This window comes from Semicossyphus pulcher, unplaced genomic scaffold (assembly GCF_022749685.1).
Source record: "Semicossyphus pulcher isolate SPU_LCO1_2020_fin unplaced genomic scaffold, fSemPul1.0.p SCAF_2, whole genome shotgun sequence".
In the NCBI taxonomy this organism is placed as follows: Eukaryota; Metazoa; Chordata; class Actinopteri; order Labriformes; family Labridae; genus Semicossyphus; species Semicossyphus pulcher.
Genome location: NW_027211693.1, coordinates 2,878,752 through 2,902,500, shown reverse-complemented (window position 1 = coordinate 2,902,500; position 23,749 = coordinate 2,878,752). Strand labels below are relative to the sequence as shown.

The window sequence follows — 23,749 nt, the reverse complement described above, 5'->3', positions numbered from 1 at the left end:
ACTGTTCTTTATGTCACAGAGAAGCTGATCACAATCAGTTGCATGTCCATGTATTTGCTCTTAGTCACACCTGTCTTTCATATGTAGGTGTGAATAACCTGCTGTTAGGTTCACATGATTATCACACCTGTCCTCTTCATACAGGTGTGAATAACCTGCTGTTAGGTTCACAGGATTAAACTGAGGGAAGCTACATAGCAAAAACACGCTAAGACTTTAGACTGACAGGTGAGTTTACCTGTCAGGTGTAACACTAGTGTTTAGGTTTTCTCTGCAGTAAGAAATTATTTGTAACATTGAAGAATTGTTTCTTTTCTTCTGGGTTGACTTTTTATATTTATCATTTCTTATGTATCTTTGTTTTTTAAGAAAAATAATAAAATGTTAAATTTGATCTGTGTGATATTTTCTCTGTCCTGAAGGTGCCGCTGTTTAACGTGTTGAACGTGTTTAACACTATCACAAGGTATTCTTACACAGTACAATGACAGAGAAGAAACTATGGACTCTGTAATCTGCATCATGTAATCAGCTCTAAATATTGTTTAATACTATGAAGAAAGTGTCTCGTTTTCAAAGAGGATCTTTAATAAGAAACAGAACTAAAAGTAAATCTGACACCAGACACTTAAAGATAAATGACCAATAATCAATTGATTTACTGATTTAGGATTCAGCTCTAAAGTAAATGTTTTAGTTTTGTGTAATTTGTCTGAAAATGTTGTTAAAGATGGTAAACAGTTCCTACTTGTTTAACTGAGTCAGAGCAGTTTTTCTAATGTTAGCATCAATGCTAAAGTAAAAATAAACAGAGTTTAGTGATCATGTGTTTACACATAACACTTGCAACATCTTTATATTTCTGTTAGCTAGCCAGCTAAATTAACGAGCCCAAAATGGCCGACAATGATGACAAAATGATCTAATCAAGAAAATCCAAATTAGCATTTTAAATGACTGAATATTAATGTACAAAAAAATAATAATAGAAAAAAACATTTAATATTAACCAGCAGTGCACCATGTGAATAAACAGAAGCACCTGTAATAACAATAAAAACAATCAGTAACATTTAAACTGTCACACTCATCATGCCACCAAAGTGTTAATAAAACAGTTAATGTAACAGTGTCTCTTCTGGAAACATGAAAGTTATTTTATTTGTTTCAGTGACACTTCAGCCTGAAACACAGCAGGTTAGCTTATATTAGCATTAGTGTTTCTTTCTCACTTGGTTCTTTCTATGAAGCTGCAGCGAGCAGCTCATGTGGACCTAATATGGTTAACAAGGGAATTTTTTATAAAATATTTTAAACAGATAAGATAATCCTTTATTGATCCCCAGAGGGGAAATTCTGGAGTCAGGAGTGGAAAACAGACACAAATTGTCTGTTTCTTTCTGAGCTAACAGAGTCCTCAGAGTGTCAGTCTGTGACGTATAAATCTGTAAACACTGACATATAAACAGAATACACCACAGTGGGTCGGCTGTTCAATAAAAGTTCAAAGTTATTCAGACAGACTCCTGTGGTTACAAACTTTGGGCCTGTTTCTTCTTGGAGGGGGGCATATTGGAATGTCAAGATCAGGACAATGTAAATATACAGTGAACATGTTTGTTAAACCTGCACTCATTAATAAAGAAATTAAAACATAAAAAGCTAAGCTAGTGAAAGTGAGCAGGTCAAATTAAGGTCATCAAATGAGCAGACAAATAAACAATGTCAACAGATGTATGTAACACAACCACATGAAGCCACAGCTACACCTCATCCTGTCCCACATCCTGTTCCATCGTCACATCAGGTGTAACAGTTTTATTCAGACTTAAACATTTTAGCGTTTTTTTAAAACAGAACTAGAGCACAAAGAAGTAAATGTTATAACACCAAGTTTGAGCTCACAGACATTTAAAGGGTCAGAAGTATGGTTTACTATAGTTATAAACTGAATATAACGTTCATCAGTGTGTTTCTGTTGATTAAAGCTCAAAGTAGGAGTGGCGTGTTTTCATACCTGAGAATGACTTTAAATTTATATATGATGTGTTCAGTTCAAAAATAAACTTTTAGTGAGATCAGAGTTCCTCGTCGTCCTCACTGGCAACAGCGTTGAGCTCTTTGTCTTTATGTATGGCACTCTCCGTTACGAACTCCCTCTGCTGCTCCTCCAGCTCTCGCAGCTCCCCCTGCAGGCGCTCCAGGTGAAGTGCTCGACGGTTCCTCAGCAGGCGGCCGGGGAACGGATTCATGTCGCTGAAGGCGATGCTGATAAGCCTCCTTCAGGTCCAAACAACGACATAATTTAACAGATTCATCCACATGACAGGAAAAGTATTTTCATACTAGGGTAATTAAAAATATTTCAAAATCAACATACTCATGTTAACTATGAGGAAATGTTGAATGTTATTTAGTAATTGTGTGATGTCACAACATGTTAACACCCTGGAAAAGTTAGTTATTAGTTAGTCATTGTTTAATGGTTCTGTTGATTGACACATTTCTCCCACAGCTGCAGAAACAAAAACATAAGTCTATTAAATATGAAGAGAACATGTTGAATGCAGAATTTCAGTGTGTTCAGGTGTGAGCTCCTGCAGGGGGCGGTGTTAACGCACAAAGAGAGGACACAATCTACAACAAAGAAGAGATGTTTGATGTCCCAGTGTGGATTCAGAGTGAGTCCAGGTGGGACAGGTGAGTGTTTACCTGCTGTGAGAGATGGTCTTAGTGAAGAAGCGCAGGTACTGGTAGATCTCCACACTGTCACGTATCTTCAGGATGTCGTCCTCTTTGTATTTAAAGAGAGCCAGAGCGTACCTGAAGATCACCTGCAACAGAAAATCACACAGGTCATCCCTCAGTAACAATTCAATCGAGTTATACTGAAAATCATACAAAATTATGTTTTCAAAAGTTAACTGAAGGCTAAATGTTCATTTTGCTTACAGCTGTTTCTTCAGGTACTGTCAAACCAAATGATTTAAGTTAGAAACAATAAGCAAAGTGAGGACGTTAAGTCTAAGTGAGGACGTTAAGTCTACGTGAGGACGTTAATACAAAGTGAGGACGTTAATACAAAGTGGGGACATAAATTCAAAGTGAGGACGTTAATTCAAACTGAGGACGTTAATACAAAGTGAGGACGTTAAGTCTAAATGAGGACGTTAATACAAAGTGAGGACGTTAATTCAAAGTGAGGACGTTAATACAAAGTGAGGACATTAAGTCTAAGTGAGGACGTTAAGTCTACGTGAGGACGTTAATACAAAGTGAGGACGTTAATACAAAGTGGGGACATTAAGTCTAAGTGAGGACGTTAAGTCTAAGTGAGGACGTTAATACAAAGTGGGGACATTAATACAAAGTGGGGACATAAATTCAAAGTGAGGACGTTAATACAAAGTGAGGACGTTAAGTCTAAATGAGGACGTTAATACAAAGGGAGGACGTTAATACAAAGTGAGGACGTTAATTCAAAGTGAGGACGTTAATACAAAGTGAGGACGTTAAGTCTAAGTGAGGACGTTAAGTCTACGTGAGGACGTTAATACAAAGTGAGGACGTTAATACAAAGTGGGGACATAAATTCAAAGTGGGGACATAAATTCAAAGTGAGGACGTTAAGTCTAAGTGAAGACGTTAAGTCTAAGTGAGGACGTTAAGTCTACGTGAGGACGTTAATACAAAGTGAGGACGTTAATACAAAGTGGGGACATAAATTCAAAGTGGGGACATAAATTCAAAGTGAGGACGTTAAGTCTAAGTGAAGACGTTAAGTCTACGTGAGGACGTTAATACAAAGTGAGGACGTTAATACAAAGTGGGGACATAAATTCAAAGTGAGAACGTTAATACAAAGTGAGGACGTTAAGTCTAAATGAGGACGTTAATACAAAGTGAGGACGTTAATACAAAGTGAGGACGTTAATACAAAGTGAGGACGTTAATTCAAAGTGAGGACGTTAATACAAAGTGAGGACGTTAAGTCTAAGTGAGGACGTTAAGTCTACGTGAGGACGTTAATACAAAGTGAGGACGTTAATACAAAGTGGGGACATAAATTCAAAGTGGGGACATAAATTCAAAGTGAGGACGTTAAGTCTAAGTGAAGACGTTAAGTCTACGTGAGGACGTTAATACAAAGTGAGGACGTTAATACAAAGTGGGGACATAAATTCAAAGTGAGAACGTTAATACAAAGTGAGGACGTTAAGTCTAAATGAGGACGTTAATACAAAGTGAGGACGTTAATACAAAGTGAGGACGTTAATACAAAGTGGGGACATAAATTCAAAGTGAGGACGTTAAGTCTCAGTGAGGACGTTAAGTCTACGTGAGGACGTTAATACAAAGTGAGGACGTTAATACAAAGTGGGGACATAAATTCAAATTGAGGACGTTAATTCAAAGTGAGGACGTTAATACAAAGTGGGGACATAAATTCAAAGTGAGGGCGTTAATACAAAGTGAGGACGTTAAGTCTAAATGAGGACGTTAATTCAAAGTGAGGAAGTTAATACAAAGTGAGGACGTTAATTCAAAGTGAGGACGTTAATACAAAGTGAGGACGTTAAGTCTAAGTGAGGACGTTAAGTCTACGTGAGGACGTTAATACAAAGTGAGGACGTTAATACAAAGTGGGGACATTAATTCAAAGTGAGAACGTTAAGTCTAAGTTAGGACGTTAATACAAAGTGAGGACATTAATACAAAGTGAGGACGTTAAGTCTAAGTGAGGACGTTAATACAAAATGAGGACGTTCAGTCTAATTGAGGACGTTAATACAAAGTGGGGACATTAATTCAAAGTGGGGACATTAATTCAAAGTGAGGACGTTAAGTCTAAGTGAGGACGTTAATACAAAGTGAGGACGTTAAGTCTAAGTGAGGACGTTAATACAAAGTGGGGACATTAATTCAAAGTGAGGACGTTAAGTCTAAGTGAGGACGTTAATACAAAGTGAGGACGTTAAGTCTAAGTGAGGGCATTAATACAAAGTGAGGACATTAAGTCTAAGTGAGGACGTTAATACAAAGTGAGGACGTTAATACAAAGTGGGGACATAAATTCAAAGTGAGGACGTTAATTCAAAGTGAGGACGTTAATACAAAGTGAGGACGTTAAGTCTAAATGAGGACGTTAAGTCAAAGTGAGGACGTTAATACAAAGTGAGGACGTTATGTCAAAGTGAGGACGTTAATACAAAGTGAGGACGTTAATACAAAGTGAGGACGTTAATACAAAGTGGGGACATTAATACAAAGTGAGGACGTTAAGTCTAAACGAGGACGTTAATTCAAAGTGAGGACGTTAAGTCTAAGTGAGGACGTTAATACAAAGTGAGGACATTAATACAAAGTGAGGACGTTAAGTCTAAGTGAGGACGTTAATACAAAGTGAGGACATTAATACAAAGTGAGGACGTTAAGTCTAAGTGAGGACGTTAATTCAAAGTGAGGACATTAATTAAAGTGAGAACGTTAAGTCTAAGTGAGGACGTTAATACAAAGTGAGGACATTAATACAAAGTGAGGACGTTAATACAAAGTGGGGACATTAATTAAAAGTGAGGACGTTAATACAAAGTCAGGACGTTAAGTCTAAGTGAGGACATTAATTCAAAGTGAGGACATTAATTAAAGTGAGAACGTTAAGTCTAAGTGAGGACGTTAATACACAGTGAGGACATTAATACAAAGTGAGGACGTTAATACAAAGTGAGGACGTTAAGTCTAAGTTAGGACGTTAATACAAAGTGAGGACGTTAAGTCTAAGTTAGGACGTTAATACAAAGTGGGGACATTAATTCAAGGTGAGGACGTTAAGTCTAAGTGAGGACGTTAATACAAAGTGAGGACATTAATTCAGAGTGAGGGCATTAATACAAAGTGAGGACGTTAAGTCTAAGTGAGGACGTTAATACCTAGTAAGGACGTTAAGTCTAAGTGAGGACGTTAATACAAAGTGGGGACGTTAAGTCTAAGTGAGGACGTTAATACAAAGTGGGGACATTAATTCAAAGTGAGGACGTTAAGTCTAAGTGAGGACGTTAATACAAAGTGAGGACGTTAAGTCTAAGTGAGGATGTTAATACAAAGTGGGGACATTAGTACAAAGTGAGGACGTTAAGTCTAAGTGAGGACGTTAATACAAAGTGAGGACGTTAAGTCTAAGTGAGGACGTTAATACAAAGTGGGGACATTAATTCAAAGTGAGGACGTTAAGTCTAAGTGAGGACGTTAATACGAAGTGAGGACATTAATTCAAAGTGAGGACGTTAAGTCTAAGTGAGGACGTTAATACAAAGTGGGGACATTAATTCAAAGTGAGGACGTTAAGTCTAAGTGAGGACGTTAATACAAAGTGAGGACATTAATTCAGAGTGAGGGCGTTAATACAAAGTGAGGACGTTAAGTCTAAGTGAGGACGTTAATACAAAGTGAGGACGTTAAGTCTAAGTGAGGACGTTAATACAAAGTGGGGACATTAATTCAAGGTGAGGACGTTAAGTCTAAGTGAGGACGTTAAAACGAAGTGAGGACATTAATACAAATTGAGGACGTTAAGTCTAAGTGAGGACGGTAATACAAAGTGAGGACTTTAAGTCTAAGTGAGGACGTTAATACAAAGTGAGGACGTTAAGTCTAAGTGAGGACGTTAATACAAAGTGGGGACATTAATTCAAAGTGAGGACGTTAATACAAAGTGGGGACATTAATTCAAAGTGAGGACGTTAAGTCTAAGTGAGGACGTTAATACAAAGTGGGGACATTAATTCAAAGTGAGGACGTTAAGTCTAAGTGAGGACGTTAATACAAAGTGGGGACATTAATTCGAAGTGAGGACGTTAAGTCTAAGTGAGGACGTTAATACAAAGTGAGCACATTAATTCAGAGTGAGGGCGTTAATACAAAGTGAGGACGTTAAGTCTAAGTGAGGACGTTAAGTCTAAGTGAGGACGTTAATACAAAGTGAGGACGTTAAGTCTAAGTGAGGACGTTAAGTCTACGTGAGGACGTTAATACAAAGTGAGGACGTTAATACAAAGTGGGGACATAAATTCAAATTGAGGACGTTAATTCAAAGTGAGGACGTTAATACAAAGTGGGGACATAAATTCAAAGTGAGGGCGTTAATACAAAGTGAGGACGTTAAGTCTAAATGAGGACGTTAATTCAAAGTGAGGAAGTTAATACAAAGTGAGGACGTTAATTCAAAGTGAGGACGTTAATACAAAGTGAGGACGTTAAGTCTAAGTGAGGACGTTAAGTCTACGTGAGGACGTTAATACAAAGTGAGGACGTTAATACAAAGTGGGGACATTAATTCAAAGTGAGAACGTTAAGTCTAAGTTAGGACGTTAATACAAAGTGAGGACATTAATACAAAGTGAGGACGTTAAGTCTAAGTGAGGACGTTAATACAAAATGAGGACGTTCAGTCTAATTGAGGACGTTAATACAAAGTGGGGACATTAATTCAAAGTGGGGACATTAATTCAAAGTGAGGACGTTAAGTCTAAGTGAGGACGTTAATACAAAGTGAGGACGTTAAGTCTAAGTGAGGACGTTAATACAAAGTGGGGACATTAATTCAAAGTGAGGACGTTAAGTCTAAGTGAGGACGTTAATACAAAGTGAGGACGTTAAGTCTAAGTGAGGGCATTAATACAAAGTGAGGACATTAAGTCTAAGTGAGGACGTTAATACAAAGTGAGGACGTTAATACAAAGTGGGGACATAAATTCAAAGTGAGGACGTTAATTCAAAGTGAGGACGTTAATACAAAGTGAGGACGTTAAGTCTAAATGAGGACGTTAAGTCAAAGTGAGGACGTTAATACAAAGTGAGGACGTTATGTCAAAGTGAGGACGTTAATACAAAGTGAGGACGTTAATACAAAGTGAGGACGTTAATACAAAGTGGGGACATTAATACAAAGTGAGGACGTTAAGTCTAAACGAGGACGTTAATTCAAAGTGAGGACGTTAAGTCTAAGTGAGGACGTTAATACAAAGTGAGGACATTAATACAAAGTGAGGACGTTAAGTCTAAGTGAGGACGTTAATACAAAGTGAGGACATTAATACAAAGTGAGGACGTTAAGTCTAAGTGAGGACGTTAATTCAAAGTGAGGACATTAATTAAAGTGAGAACGTTAAGTCTAAGTGAGGACGTTAATACAAAGTGAGGACATTAATACAAAGTGAGGACGTTAATACAAAGTGGGGACATTAATTAAAAGTGAGGACGTTAATACAAAGTCAGGACGTTAAGTCTAAGTGAGGACATTAATTCAAAGTGAGGACATTAATTAAAGTGAGAACGTTAAGTCTAAGTGAGGACGTTAATACACAGTGAGGACATTAATACAAAGTGAGGACGTTAATACAAAGTGAGGACGTTAAGTCTAAGTTAGGACGTTAATACAAAGTGAGGACGTTAAGTCTAAGTTAGGACGTTAATACAAAGTGGGGACATTAATTCAAGGTGAGGACGTTAAGTCTAAGTGAGGACGTTAATACAAAGTGAGGACATTAATTCAGAGTGAGGGCATTAATACAAAGTGAGGACGTTAAGTCTAAGTGAGGACGTTAATACCTAGTAAGGACGTTAAGTCTAAGTGAGGACGTTAATACAAAGTGGGGACGTTAAGTCTAAGTGAGGACGTTAATACAAAGTGGGGACATTAATTCAAAGTGAGGACGTTAAGTCTAAGTGAGGACGTTAATACAAAGTGAGGACGTTAAGTCTAAGTGAGGATGTTAATACAAAGTGGGGACATTAGTACAAAGTGAGGACGTTAAGTCTAAGTGAGGACGTTAATACAAAGTGAGGACGTTAAGTCTAAGTGAGGACGTTAATACAAAGTGGGGACATTAATTCAAAGTGAGGACGTTAAGTCTAAGTGAGGACGTTAATACGAAGTGAGGACATTAATTCAAAGTGAGGACGTTAAGTCTAAGTGAGGACGTTAATACAAAGTGGGGACATTAATTCAAAGTGAGGACGTTAAGTCTAAGTGAGGACGTTAATACAAAGTGAGGACATTAATTCAGAGTGAGGGCGTTAATACAAAGTGAGGACGTTAAGTCTAAGTGAGGACGTTAATACAAAGTGAGGACGTTAAGTCTAAGTGAGGACGTTAATACAAAGTGGGGACATTAATTCAAGGTGAGGACGTTAAGTCTAAGTGAGGACGTTAAAACGAAGTGAGGACATTAATACAAATTGAGGACGTTAAGTCTAAGTGAGGACGGTAATACAAAGTGAGGACTTTAAGTCTAAGTGAGGACGTTAATACAAAGTGAGGACGTTAAGTCTAAGTGAGGACGTTAATACAAAGTGGGGACATTAATTCAAAGTGAGGACGTTAATACAAAGTGGGGACATTAATTCAAAGTGAGGACGTTAAGTCTAAGTGAGGACGTTAATACAAAGTGGGGACATTAATTCAAAGTGAGGACGTTAAGTCTAAGTGAGGACGTTAATACAAAGTGGGGACATTAATTCGAAGTGAGGACGTTAAGTCTAAGTGAGGACGTTAATACAAAGTGAGCACATTAATTCAGAGTGAGGGCGTTAATACAAAGTGAGGACGTTAAGTCTAAGTGAGGACGTTAAGTCTAAGTGAGGACGTTAATACAAAGTGGGGACATTAATTCAAGGTGAGGACGTTAAGTCTAAGTGAGGACGTTAATACGAAGTGAGGACATTAATACAAAGTGAGGACGTTAAGTCTAAGTGAGGACGTTAATTCAAAGTGAGGACGTTAAGTCTAAGTGAGGACGTTAATACAAAGTGAGGACGTTAATTCTAAGTGAGGACGTTAATACAAAGTGGGGACATTAATTCAAAGTGAGGACGTTAATACAAAGTGAGGACATTAATTCAGAGTGAGGGCATTAATACAAAGTGAGGACGTTAAGTCTAAATGAGGACGTTAATACAAAGTGAGGACGTTAAGTCTAAGTGAGGACGTTAATACAAAGTGGGGACATTAATTCAAGGTGAGGACGTTAAGTCTAAGTGAGGACATTAATACAAAGTGAGGACGTTCAGTCTAAGTGAGGACGTTAATACAAAGTGAGGATGTTAAGTCTAAGTGAGGACGTTAATACAAAGTGGGGACATTAATTCAAAGTGAGGACGTTAAGTCTAAGTGAGGACGTTAATACAAAGTGGGGACATTAATTCAAAGTGAGGGCGTTAATACAAAGTGAGGACGTTAAGTCTAAGTGAGGACGTTAAAACAAAGTGGGGACATTAATTCAAAGTGAGGACGTTAAGTCTAAGTGAGGACGTTAAGTCTAAGTGAGGACGTTAATACAAAGTGAGGACGTTAATACAAAGTGGGGACGTTAAGTCTAAGTGAGGACGTGAATACAAAGTGGGGACGTTAAGTCTAAGTGAGGACGTTAATACAAAGTGAGGACGTTAAGTCTAAGTGAGGACGTGAATACAAAGTGGGGACGTTAAGTCTAAGTGAGGACGTTAATACAAAGTGAGGACGTTAAGTCTAAGTGAGGACGTTAATACAAAGTGGGGACATTAATTCAAAGTGAGGACGTTAAGTCTAAGTGAGGACGTTAATACAAAGTGAGGACGTTAATTCTAAGTGAGGACGTTAATACAAAGTGGGGACATTAATTCAAAGTGAGGACGTTAAGTCTAAGTGAGGACGTTAATACAAAGTGAGGACATTAATTCAGAGTGAGGGCATTAATACAAAGTGAGGACGTTAAGTCTAAATGAGGACATTAAGTCTAAGTGAGGACGTTAATACAAAGTGGGGACGTTAAGTCTAAGTGAGGACGTTAATACAAAGTGGGGACGTTAAGTCTAAGTGAGGACGTTAATACAAAGTGAGGATGTTAAGTCTAAGTGAGAACGTTAATACAAAGTGAGGACGTTCAGTCTAAGTGAGGACGTTAATACAAAGTGAGGATGTTAAGTCTAAGTGAGAACGTTAATACAAAGTGGGGACATTAATTCAAAGTGAGGACGTTAAGTCTAAGTGAGGACGTTAATACAAAGTGGGGACATTAATTCAAAGTGAGGGCGTTAATACAAAGTGAGGACGTTAAGTCTAAGTGAGGACGTTAAAACAAAGTGAGGACGTTAAGTCTAAGTGAGGACGTTAATACAAAGTGGGGACATTAATTCAAAGTGAGGACGTTAAGTCTAAGCGAGGACGTTAAGTCTACGTGAGGACGTTAATTCAAAGTGAGGACGTTAAGTCTAAATGAGGACGTTAATTCAAAGTGAGGACGTTAAGTCTAAGTGAGGACGTTAATACAAAGTGGGGACATTAATTCAAAGTGAGGACGTTAATACAAAGTGAGGACGTTAAGTCTAAGTGAGGACGTTAATACAAAGTGGGGACATTAACTCAAAGTGAGGACGTTAAGTCTAAGTGAGGACGTTAATACAAAGTGGGGACGTTAAGTCTAAGTGAGGACGTTAATACAAAGTGGGGACGTTAAGTCTAAGTGAGGACGTTAATACAAAGTGGGGACATTAATTCAAAGTGAGGACGTTAAGTCTAAGTGAGGACGTTAATACAAAGTGAGGACGTTAATTCTAAGTGAGGACGTTAATACAAAGTGGGGACATTAATACAAAGTGGGGACGTTAAGTCTAAGTGAGGACGTTAATACAAAGTGAGGACATTAATTCAGAGTGAGGGCATTAATACAAAGTGAGGACGTTAAGTCTAAATGAGGACGTTAAGTCTAAGTGAGGACGTTAATACAAAGTGGGGACGTTAAGTCTAAGTGAGGACGTTAATACAAAGTGGGGACGTTAAGTCTAAGTGAGGACGTTAATACAAAGTGGGGACGTTAAGTCTAAGTGAGGACGTTAATACAAAGTGAGGACGTTAAGTCTAAGTGAGGACGTTAATACAAAGTGGGGACATTAATTCAAAGTGAGGACGTTAAGTCTAAGTGAGGACGTTAAGTCTAAGTGAGGACGTTAATACAAAGTGGGGACGTTAAGTCTACGTGAGGACGTTAATTCAAAGTGAGGACGTTAAGTCTAAATGAGGACGTTAATACAAAGTGAGGACGTTAAGTCTAAGTGAGGACGTTAATACAAAGTGGGGACATTAATTCAAAGTGAGGACGTTAATACAAAGTGAGGACGTTAATTCTAAGTGAGGACGTTAATACAAAGTGGGGACATTAATTCAAAGTGAGGACGTTAAGTCTAAGTGAGGACGTTAATACAAAGTGAGGACATTAAGTCTAAGTGAGGACGTTAATACAAAGTGAGGACGTTAAGTCTAAGTGAGGACGTTAATACAAAGTGGGGACATTAATTCAAGGTGAGGACGTTAAGTCTAAGTGAGGACGTTAATACGAAGTGAGGACATTAATACAAAGTGAGGACGTTAAGTCTAAGTGAGGACGGTAATACAAAGTGAGGACGTTAAGTCTAAGTGAGGACGTTAATACAAAGTGAGGACGTTAAGTCTAAGTGAGAACGTTAATACAAAGTGGGGACATTAATTCAAAGTGAGGACGTTAAGTCTAAGTGAGGACGTTAAGTCTAAGTGAGGACGTTAATACAAAGTGGGGACGTTAAGTCTACGTGAGGACGTTAATTCAAAGTGAGGACGTTAAGTCTAAATGAGGACGTTAATTCAAAGTGAGGACGTTAAGTCTAAGTGAGGACGTTAATACAAAGTGGGGACATTAATTCAAAGTGAGGACGTTAATACAAAGTGAGGACGTTAAGTCTAAGTGAGGACGTTAATACAAAGTGGGGACATTAATTCAAAGTGAGGACGTTAAGTCTAAGTGAAGACGTTAATACAAAGTGAGGACATTAATTCAGAGTGAGGGCGTTAATACAAAGTGAGGACGTTAAGTCTAAGTGAGGACGTTAATACAAAGTGAGGACGTTAAGTCTAAGTGAGGACGTTAATACAAAGTGGGGACATTAATTCAAGGTGAGGACGTTAAGTCTAAGTGAGGACGTTAATACGAAGTGAGGACATTAATACAAAGTGAGGACGTTAAGTCTAAGTGAGGACGGTAATACAAAGTGAGGACGTTAAGTCTAAGTGAGGACGTTAATACAAAGTGAGGACGTTAAGTCTAAGTGAGAACGTTAATACAAAGTGGGGACATTAATTCAAAGTGAGGACGTTAAGTCTAAGTGAGGACGTTAATACAAAGTGGGGACGTTAAGTCTAAGTGAGGACGTTAATACAAAGTGGGGACATTAATTCAAAGTGAGGACGTTAAGTCTAAGTGAGGACGTTAAGTCTAAGTGAGGACGTTAATACAAAGTGAGGACGTTAAGTCTAAGTGAGGACGTTAATACAAAGTGGGGAAGTGAAGTCTAAGTGAGGACGTTAATACAAAGTGAGGACGTTAAGTCTAAGTGAGGACGTTAATACAAAGTGGGGACATTAATTCAAAGTGAGGACGTTAAGTCTAAATGAGGACGTTAATACAAAGTGGGGACGTTAAGTCTAAGTGAGGACGTTAATACAAAGTGGGGACGTTAAGTCTAAGTGAGGACGTTAATACAAAGTGGGGACATTAATTCAAAGTGAGGACGTTAAGTCTAAGTGAGGACGTTAAGTCTAAGTGAGGACGTTAATTCTAAGTGAGGACGTTAATACAAAGTGGGGACATTAATTCAAAGTGAGGACGTTAAGTCTAAGTGAGGACGTTAAGTCTAAGTGAGGACGTTAATACAAAGTGGGGACGTTAAGTCTACGTGAGGACGTTAATTCAAAGTGAGGACGTTAAGTCTAAATGAGGACGTTAATTCAAAGTGAGGACGTTAAGTCTAAGTGAGGACGTTAATACAAAGTGGGGACATTAATTCAAAGTGAGGACGTTAATACAAAGTGAGGACGTTAAGTCTAAGTGAGGACGTTAATACAAAGTGGGGACATTAATTCAAAGTGAGGACGTTAAGTCTAAGTGAAGACGTTAATACAAAGTGAGGACATTAATTCAGAGTGAGGGCGTTAATACAAAGTGAGGACGTTAAGTCTAAGTGAGGACGTTAATACAAAGTGAGGACGTTAAGTCTAAGTGAGGACGTTAATACAAAGTGGGGACATTAATTCAAGGTGAGGACGTTAAGTCTAAGTGAGGACGTTAATACGAAGTGAGGACATTAATACAAAGTGAGGACGTTAAGTCTAAGTGAGGACGGTAATACAAAGTGAGGACGTTAAGTCTAAGTGAGGACGTTAATACAAAGTGAGGACGTTAAGTCTAAGTGAGAACGTTAATACAAAGTGGGGACATTAATTCAAAGTGAGGACGTTAAGTCTAAGTGAGGACGTTAATACAAAGTGGGGACGTTAAGTCTAAGTGAGGACGTTAATACAAAGTGGGGACATTAATTCAAAGTGAGGACGTTAAGTCTAAGTGAGGACGTTAAGTCTAAGTGAGGACGTTAATACAAAGTGGGGACGTTAAGTCTAAGTGAGGACGTTAATACAAAGTGGGGACGTGAAGTCTAAGTGAGGACGTTAATACAAAGTGAGGACGTTAAGTCTAAGTGAGGACGTTAATACAAAGTGGGGACATTAATTCAAAGTGAGGACGTTAAGTCTAAATGAGGACGTTAATACAAAGTGGGGACGTTAAGTCTAAGTGAGGACGTTAATACAAAGTGGGGACGTTAAGTCTAAGTGAGGACGTTAATACAAAGTGGGGACATTAATTCAAAGTGAGGACGTTAAGTCTAAGTGAGGACGTTAATACAAAGTGAGGACGTTAATTCTAAGTGAGGACGTTAATACAAAGTGGGGACATTAATTCAAAGTGAGGACGTTAATACAAAGTGAGGACGTTAATACAAAGTGAGGACATTAATTCAGAGTGAGGGCATTAATACAAAGTGAGGACGTTAAGTCTAAATGAGGACGTTAATACAAAGTGAGGACGTTAAGTCTAAGTGAGGACGTTAATACAAAGTGGGGACATTAATTCAAGGTGAGGACGTTAAGTCTAAGTGAGGACATTAATACAAAGTGAGGACGTTAAGTCTAAGTGAGGACGTTAATACAAAGTGAGGATGTTAAGTCTAAGTGAGAACGTTAATACAAAGTGGGGACATTAATTCAAAGTGAGGACGTTAAGTCTAAGTGAGGACGTTAATACAAAGTGGGGACATTAATTCAAAGTGAGGGCGTTAATACAAAGTGAGGACGTTAAGTCTAAGTGAGGACGTTAAAACAAAGTGAGGACGTTAAGTCTAAGTGAGGACGTTAATACAAAGTGGGGACATGAATTCAAAGTGAGGACGTTAAGTCTAAGCGAGGACGTTAAGTCTACGTGAGGACGTTAATTCAAAGTGAGGACGTTAAGTCTAAATGAGGACGTTAATTCAAAGTGAGGACGTTAAGTCTAAGTGAGGACGTTAATACAAAGTGAGGACGTTAATTCTAAGTGAGGACGTTAATACAAAGTGGGGACATTAATTCAAAGTGAGGACGTTAATACAAAGTGAGGACGTTAATACAAAGTGAGGACGTTAAGTCTAAGCGAGGACGTTAAGTCTACGTGAGGACGTTAATTCAAAGTGAGGACGTTAAGTCTAAATGAGGACGTTAATTCAAAATGAGGACGTTAAGTCTAAGTGAGGACGTTAATACAAAGTGGGGACATTAATTCAAAGTGAGGACGTTAATACAAAGTGAGGACGTTAAGTCTAAGTGAGGACGTTAAAACAAAGTGAGGACGTTAAGTCTAAGTGAGGACGTTAATACAAAGTGGGGACATTAATTCAAAGTGAGGAAGTTAAGTCTAAGCGAGGACGTTAAGTCTAAGTGAGGGCATTAATACAAAGTGAGGACATTAAGTCTAAGTGAGGACGTTAATACAAAGTGAGGACGTTAATACAAAGTGGGGACATAAATTCAAAGTGAGGACGTTAATTCAAAGTGAGGACGTTAATACAAAGTGAGGACGTTAAGTCTAAATGAGGACGTTAAGTCAAAGTGAGGACGTTAATACAAAGTGAGGACGTTATGTCAAAGTGAGGACGTTAATACAAAGTGGGGACATTAATACAAAGTGAGGACCTTAAGTCTAAGTGAGGACTTTAATACAAAGTGAAGACATTAATTCAAAGTGAGGACGTTAAGTCTAAATGAGGACGTTAAGTCAAAGTGAGGACGTTAATACAAAGTGAGGACGTTAAGTCTAAATGAGGACGTTAATACAAAGTGGGGACATTAATTCAAAGTGAGGACGTTAAGTCTAAGTGAGGACGTTAATACAAAGTGAGGACGTTAATACAAAGTGAGGACGTTAATACAAAGTGGGGACATTAATTCAAAGTGAGGACGTTAAGTCTAAGTGAGGACGTTAATACAAAGTGAGGACATTAATTCAGAGTGAGGGCATTAATACAAAGTGAGGACGTTAAGTCTAAATGAGGACGTTAATACAAAGTGAGGACGTTAAGTCTAAGTGAGGACGTTAAAACAAAGTGGGGACATTAATTCAAGGTGAGGACGTTAAGTCTAAGTGAGGACGTTAATACAAAGTGAGGACGTTAAGTCTAAGTGAGGACGTTAATACAAAGTGAGGATGTTAAGTCTAAGTGAGAACGTTAATACAAAGTGGGGACATTAATTCAAAGTGAGGAAGTTAAGTCTAAGCGAGGACGTTTAGTCTAAGTGAGGACGTTAATACAAAGTGAGGACGTTAAGTCTAAGTGAGAACGTTAATACAAAGTGGGGACATTAATTCAAAGTGAGGACGTTAAGTCTAAGTGAGGACGTTAATACAAAGTGGGGACATTAATTCAAAGTGAGGAAGTTAAGTCTAAGCGAGGACGTTAAGTCTAAGTGAGGACGTTAATACAAAGTGAGGACGTTAAGTCTAAGTGAGGACGTTAATACAAAGTGAGGATGTTAAGTCTAAGTGAGAACGTTAATACAAAGTGGGGACATTAATTCAAAGTGAGGAAGTTAAGTCTAAGCGAGGACGTTAAGTCTAAGTGAGGACGTTAATACAAAGTGAGGACGTTAAGTCTAAGTGAGAACGTTAATACAAAGTGGGGACATTAATTCAAAGTGAGGACGTTAAGTCTAAGTGAGGACGTTAATACAAAGTGGGGACATTAATTCAAAGTGAGGAAGTTAAGTCTAAGCGAGGACGTTAAGTCTAAGTGAGGACGTTAATACAAAGTGGGGACGTTAAGTCTAAGTGAGGACGTTAATACAAAGTGGGGACATTAATTCAAAGTGAGGACGTTAAGTCTAAGTGAGGACGTTAATACAAAGTGGGGACATTAATTCAAAGTGAGGAAGTTAAGTCTAAGCGAGGACGTTAAGTCTAAGTGAGGACGTTAATACAAAGTGGGGACGTTAAGTCTAAGTGAGGACGTTAAGTCTAAGTGAGGACGTTAATACAAAGTGGGGACATTAATTCAAAGTGAGGAAGTTAAGTCTAAGCGAAGACATTAAGTCTAAGTGAGGACGTTAATACAAAGTGAGGACGTTAAGTCTAAGTGAGGACGTTAATACAAAGTGAGGATGTTAAGTCTAAGTGAGAACGTTAATACAAAGTGGGGACATTAATTCAAAGTGAGGACGTTAAGTCTAAGCGAGGACGTTAAGTCTAAGTGAGGACGTTAATACAAAGTGAGGACGTTAAGTCTAAGTGAGAACGTTAATACAAAGTGGGGACATTAATTCAAAGTGAGGACGTTAAGTCTAAGTGAGGACGTTAATACAAAGTGGGGACATTAATTCAAAGTGAGGAAGTTAAGTCTAAGCGAGGACGTTAAGTCTAAGTGAGGACGTTAATACAAAGTGGGGACGTTAAGTCTAAGTGAGGACGTTAATACAAAGTGGGGACATTAATTCAAAGTGAGGACGTTAAGTCTAAGTGAGGACGTTAATACAAAGTGGGGACATTAATTCAAAGTGAGGAAGTTAAGTCTAAGCGAGGACGTTAAGTCTAAGTGAGGACGTTAATACAAAGTGGGGACGTTAAGTCTAAGTGAGGACGTTAAGTCTAAGTGAGGACGTTAATACAAAGTGGGGACATTAATTCAAAGTGAGGAAGTTAAGTCTAAGCGAAGACATTAAGTCTAAGTGAGGACGTTAATACAAAGTGAGGACGTTAAGTCTAAGTGAGGACGTTAATACAAAGTGAGGATGTTAAGTCTAAGTGAGGACGTTAATACAAAGTGGGGACATTAATTCAAAGTGAGGACGTTAAGTCTAAGTGAAGACGTTAATACAAAGTGAGGACATTAATTCAGAGTGAGGGCGTTAATGCAAAGTGAGGACGTTAAGTCTAAGTGAGGACGTTAATACAAAGTGAGGACGTTAAGTCTAAGTGAGGACGTTAATACAAAGTGGGGACATTAATTCAAGGTGAGGACGTTAAGTCTAAGTGAGGACGTTAATACGAAGTGAGGACATTAATACAAAGTGAGGACGTTAAGTCTAAGTGAGGACGGTAATACAAAGTGAGGACGTTAAGTCTAAGTGAGGACGTTAATACAAAGTGAGGACGTTAAGTCTAAGTGAGAACGTTAATACGAAGTGGGGACATTAATTCAAAGTGAGGACGTTAAGTCTAAGTGAGGACGTTAATACAAAGTGGGGACGTTAAGTCTAAGTGAGGACGTTAATACAAAGTGGGGACATTAATTCAAAGTGAGGACTTTAAGTCTAAGTGAGGACGTTAAGTCTAAGTGAGGACGTTAATACAAAGTGGGGACGTTAAGTCTAAGTGAGGACGTTAATACAAAGTGGGGACGTGAAGTCTAAGTGAGGACGTTAATACAAAGTGAGGACGTTAAGTCTAAGTGAGGACGTTAATACAAAGTGGGGACATTAATTCAAAGTGAGGACGTTAAGTCTAAATGAGGACGTTAATACAAAGTGGGGACGTTAAGTCTAAGTGAGGACGTTAATACAAAGTGGGGACGTTAAGTCTAAGTGAGGACGTTAATACAAAGTGGGGACATTAATTCAAAGTGAGGACGTTAAGTCTAAGTGAGGACGTTAATACAAAGTGAGGACGTTAATTCTAAGTGAGGACGTTAATACAAAGTGGGGACATTAATTCAAAGTGAGGACGTTAATACAAAGTGAGGACGTTAATACAAAGTGAGGACATTAATTCAGAGTGAGGGCATTAATACAAAGTGAGGACGTTAAGTCTAAATGAGGACGTTAATACAAAGTGAGGACGTTAAGTCTAAGTGAGGACGTTAATACAAAGTGGGGACATTAATTCAAGGTGAGGACGTTAAGTCTAAGTGAGGACATTAATACAAAGTGAGGACGTTAAGTCTAAGTGAGGACGTTAATACAAAGTGAGGATGTTAAGTCTAAGTGAGAACGTTAATACAAAGTGGGGACATTAATTCAAAGTGAGGACGTTAAGTCTAAGTGAGGACGTTAATACAAAGTGGGGACATTAATTCAAAGTGAGGGCGTTAATACAAAGTGAGGACGTTAAGTCTAAGTGAGGACGTTAAAACAAAGTGAGGACGTTAAGTCTAAGTGAGGACGTTAATACAAAGTGGGGACATGAATTCAAAGTGAGGACGTTAAGTCTAAGCGAGGACGTTAAGTCTACGTGAGGACGTTAATTCAAAGTGAGGACGTTAAGTCTAAATGAGGACGTTAATTCAAAGTGAGGACGTTAAGTCTAAGTGAGGACGTTAATACAAAGTGAGGACGTTAATTCTAAGTGAGGACGTTAATACAAAGTGGGGACATTAATTCAAAGTGAGGACGTTAATACAAAGTGAGGACGTTAATACAAAGTGAGGACGTTAAGTCTAAGCGAGGACGTTAAGTCTACGTGAGGACGTTAATTCAAAGTGAGGACGTTAAGTCTAAATGAGGACGTTAATTCAAAGTGAGGACGTTAAGTCTAAGTGAGGACGTTAATACAAAGTGGGGACATTAATTCAAAGTGAGGACGTTAATACAAAGTGAGGACGTTAAGTCTAAGTGAGGACGTTAAAACAAAGTGAGGACGTTAAGTCTAAGTGAGGACGTTAATACAAAGTGGGGACATTAATTCAAAGAGAGGAAGTTAAGTCTAAGCGAGGACGTTAAGTCTAAGTGAGGGCATTAATACAAAGTGAGGACATTAAGTCTAAGTGAGGACGTTAATACAAAGTGAGGACGTTAATACAAAGTGGGGACATAAATTCAAAGTGAGGACGTTAATTCAAAGTGAGGACGTTAATACAAAGTGAGGACGTTAAGTCTAAATGAGGACGTTAAGTCAAAGTGAGGACGTTAATACAAAGTGAGGACGTTATGTCAAAGTGAGGACGTTAATACAAAGTGGGGACATTAATACAAAGTGAGGACCTTAAGTCTAAGTGAGGACTTTAATACAAAGTGAAGACATTAATTCAAAGTGAGGACGTTAAGTCTAAATGAGGACGTTAAGTCAAAGTGAGGACGTTAATACAAAGTGAGGACGTTAAGTCTAAATGAGGACGTTAATAAAAAGTGGGGACATTAATTCAAAGTGAGGACGTTAAGTCTAAGTGAGGACGTTAATACAAAGTGAGGACGTTAATTCTAAGTGAGGACGTTAATACAAAGTGGGGACATTAATTCAAAGTGAGGACGTTAAGTCTAAGTGAGGACGTTAATACAAAGTGAGGACATTAATTCAGAGTGAGGGCATTAATACAAAGTGAGGACGTTAAGTCTAAATGAGGACGTTAATACAAAGTGAGGACGTTAAGTCTAAGTGAGGACGTTAAAACAAAGTGGGGACATTAATTCAAGGTGAGGACGTTAAGTCTAAGTGAGGACGTTAATACAAAGTGAGGACGTTAAGTCTAAGTGAGGACGTTAATACAAAGTGAGGATGTTAAGTCTAAGTGAGAACGTTAATACAAAGTGGGGACATTAATTCAAAGTGAGGAAGTTAAGTCTAAGCGAGGACGTTAAGTCTAAGTGAGGACGTTAATACAAAGTGAGGACGTTAAGTCTAAGTGAGAACGTTAATACAAAGTGGGGACATTAATTCAAAGTGAGGACGTTAAGTCTAAGTGAGGACGTTAATACAAAGTGGGGACATTAATTCAAAGTGGGGACGTTAAGTCTAAGTGAGGACGTTAATACAATGTGGGGACGTTAAGTCTAAGTGAGGACGTTAATACAAAGTGGGGACGTTAAGTCTAAGTGAGGACGTTAATACAAAGTGGGGACATTAATTCAAAGTGAGGACGTTAAGTCTAAGTGAGGACGTTAATACAAAGTGAGGACGTTAATTCTAAGTGAGGACGTTAATACAAAGTGGGGACATTAATTCAAAGTGAGGACGTTAATACAAAGTGAGGACGTTAATACAAAGTGAGGACATTAATTCAGAGTGAGGGCATTAATACAAAGTGAGGACGTTAAGTCTAAATGAGGACGTTAATACAAAGTGAGGACGTTAAGTCTAAGTGAGGACGTTAATACAAAGTGGGGACATTAATTCAAGGTGAGGACGTTAAGTCTAAGTGAGGACATTAATACAAAGTGAGGACGTTAAGTCTAAGTGAGGACGTTAATACAAAGTGAGGATGTTAAGTCTAAGTGAGAACGTTAATACAAAGTGGGGACATTAATTCAAAGTGAGGACGTTAAGTCTAAGTGAGGACGTTAATACAAAGTGGGGACATTAATTCAAAGTGAGGGCGTTAATACAAAGTGAGGACGTTAAGTCTAAGTGTGGACGTTAAAACAAAGTGAGGACGTTAAGTCTAAGTGAGGACGTTAAGTCTAAGTGAGGACGTTAATACAAAGTGAGGACGTTAAGTCTAAGTGAGGACGTTAATACAAAGTGAGGACGTTAAGTCTAAGTGAGAACGTTAATACAAAGTGGGGACATTAATTCAGAGTGATGGCATTAATACAAAGTGAGGACGTTAAGTCTAAATGAGGACGTTAATACAAAGTGAGGACGTTAAGTCTAAGTGAGGACGTTTATACAAAGTGGGGACATTAATTCAAGGTGAGGACGTTAAGTCTAAGTGAGGACATTAATACAAAGTGAGGACATTAAGTCTAAGTGAGGACATTAATACAAAGTGAGGACATTAATTCAAAATGAGGACGTTAAGTCTAAGTGAGAACGTTAATACACAGTAGGGACATTAATTCAAAGTGAGGACGTTAAGTCTAAGTGAGGACGTTAATACAAAGTGGGGACATTAATTCAAAGTGAGGGCGTTAATACAAAGTGAGGACGTTAAGTCTAAGTGAGGACGTTAAGTCTAAGTGAGGACGTCAATACAAAGTGGGGACATTAATTCAAAGTGAGGAAGTTAAGTCTAAGCGAGGACGTTAAGTCTAAGTGAGGATGTTAATACAAAGTGAGGACATTAATACAAAGTGAGGATGTTAAGTCTAAGTGAGGACGTTAATACAAAGTGAGGACATTAATACAAAGTGAGGATGTTAAGTCTAAGTGAGGACGTTAATACAAAGTGGGGACGTTAAGTCTAAGTGAGGACGTTAATACAAAGTGGGGACGTTAAGTCAAAGTGAGGACGTTAATACAAAGTGAGGACGTTAATACAAAGTGAGGACGTTAATACAAAGTGGGGACATTAATACGAAGTGAGGACATTAATTCAGAGTGAGGGCATTAATTCAAAGTGAGGACGTTAAGTCTAAGTGAGGACGTTAATACCTATTAAGGACGTTAAGTCTAAGTGAGGACGTTAATACAAAGTAGGGACATTAATTCAAAGTGAGGACGTTAAGTCTAAGTGAGGACGTTAATACAAAGTGAGGACGTTAATACAAAGTGGGGACATTAATACAAAGTGAGGACGTTAAGTCTAAGTGAGGACGTTAATACAAAGTGAGGACATTAATTCAAAGTGAGGACATTAATTAAAGTGAGAACGTTAAGTCTAAGTGAGGGCGTTAATACAAAGTGAGGACGTTAAGTCTAAATGAGGACGTCAATTCAAAGTGAGGACGTTAAGTCTAAGTGAGGACGTTAAGTCTAAGTGAGGATGTTAATACAAAGTGAGGACATTAATACAAAGTGAGGACGTTAAGTCTAAGTGAGGACGTTAATACAAAGTGAGGACATTAATTCAAAGTGAGGACATTAATTAAAGTGAGAACGTTAAGTCTAAGTGAGGACGTTAATACAAAGTGAGGACATTAATACAAAGTGAGGACGTTAATACAAAGTGGGGACATTAATTCAAAGTGAGGACGTTAATACAAAGTGAGGACGTTAATACAAAGTGGGGAGATTAATTCAAAGTGAGGACGTTAATACAAAGTGAGGACGTTAAGTCTAAGTGAGGACGTTAATACAAAGTGAGGACGTTAATACAAAGTGAGGACGTTAATACAAAGTGGGGACATTAATTCAAAGTGAGGGCATTAATACAAAGTGAGGACGTTAATTCAAAGTGAGGACGTTAATACAAAGTGAGGACGTTAATACAAAGTGGGGACATTAATTCAAAGTGAGGGCATTAATACAAAGTGAGGACGTTAAGTCTAAGTGAGGACGTTAATACAAAGTGAGGACATTAATACAAAGTGAGGGCATTAATTCAAAGTGAGGACGTTAATTCAAAGTGAGGACGTTAATACAAAGTGAGGACGTTAATACAAAGTGGGGACATTAATTCAAAGTGAGGGCATTAATACAAAGTGAGGACGTTAAGTCTAAGTGAGGACGTTAATACAAAGTGAGGACATTAATACAAAGTGAGGGCATTAATACAAAGGGAGGACGTTAAGTCT

General features: G+C 38.3%; 1 protein-coding gene across 1 annotated transcript in view; it reads right to left on the bottom strand.

The window, feature by feature from the left end:
* Positions 1–983: 983 nt before the first annotated feature.
* tbc1d2 (TBC1 domain family, member 2) overlaps positions 984–23,749 on the bottom strand; it is a 32,215-nt gene continuing 9,449 nt past the window's right edge. Inside the window, exons 12-13 of the mRNA XM_069669605.1 lie at positions 2,713–2,834; positions 984–2,280 (exon numbers count right to left, since the gene is read on the bottom strand). Of these exons, the coding sequence (XP_069525706.1) occupies positions 2,079–2,280; positions 2,713–2,834 (324 nt within the window). The 3' untranslated portion in view covers positions 984–2,078. The remainder of the gene's footprint in view (positions 2,281–2,712; positions 2,835–23,749) is intronic.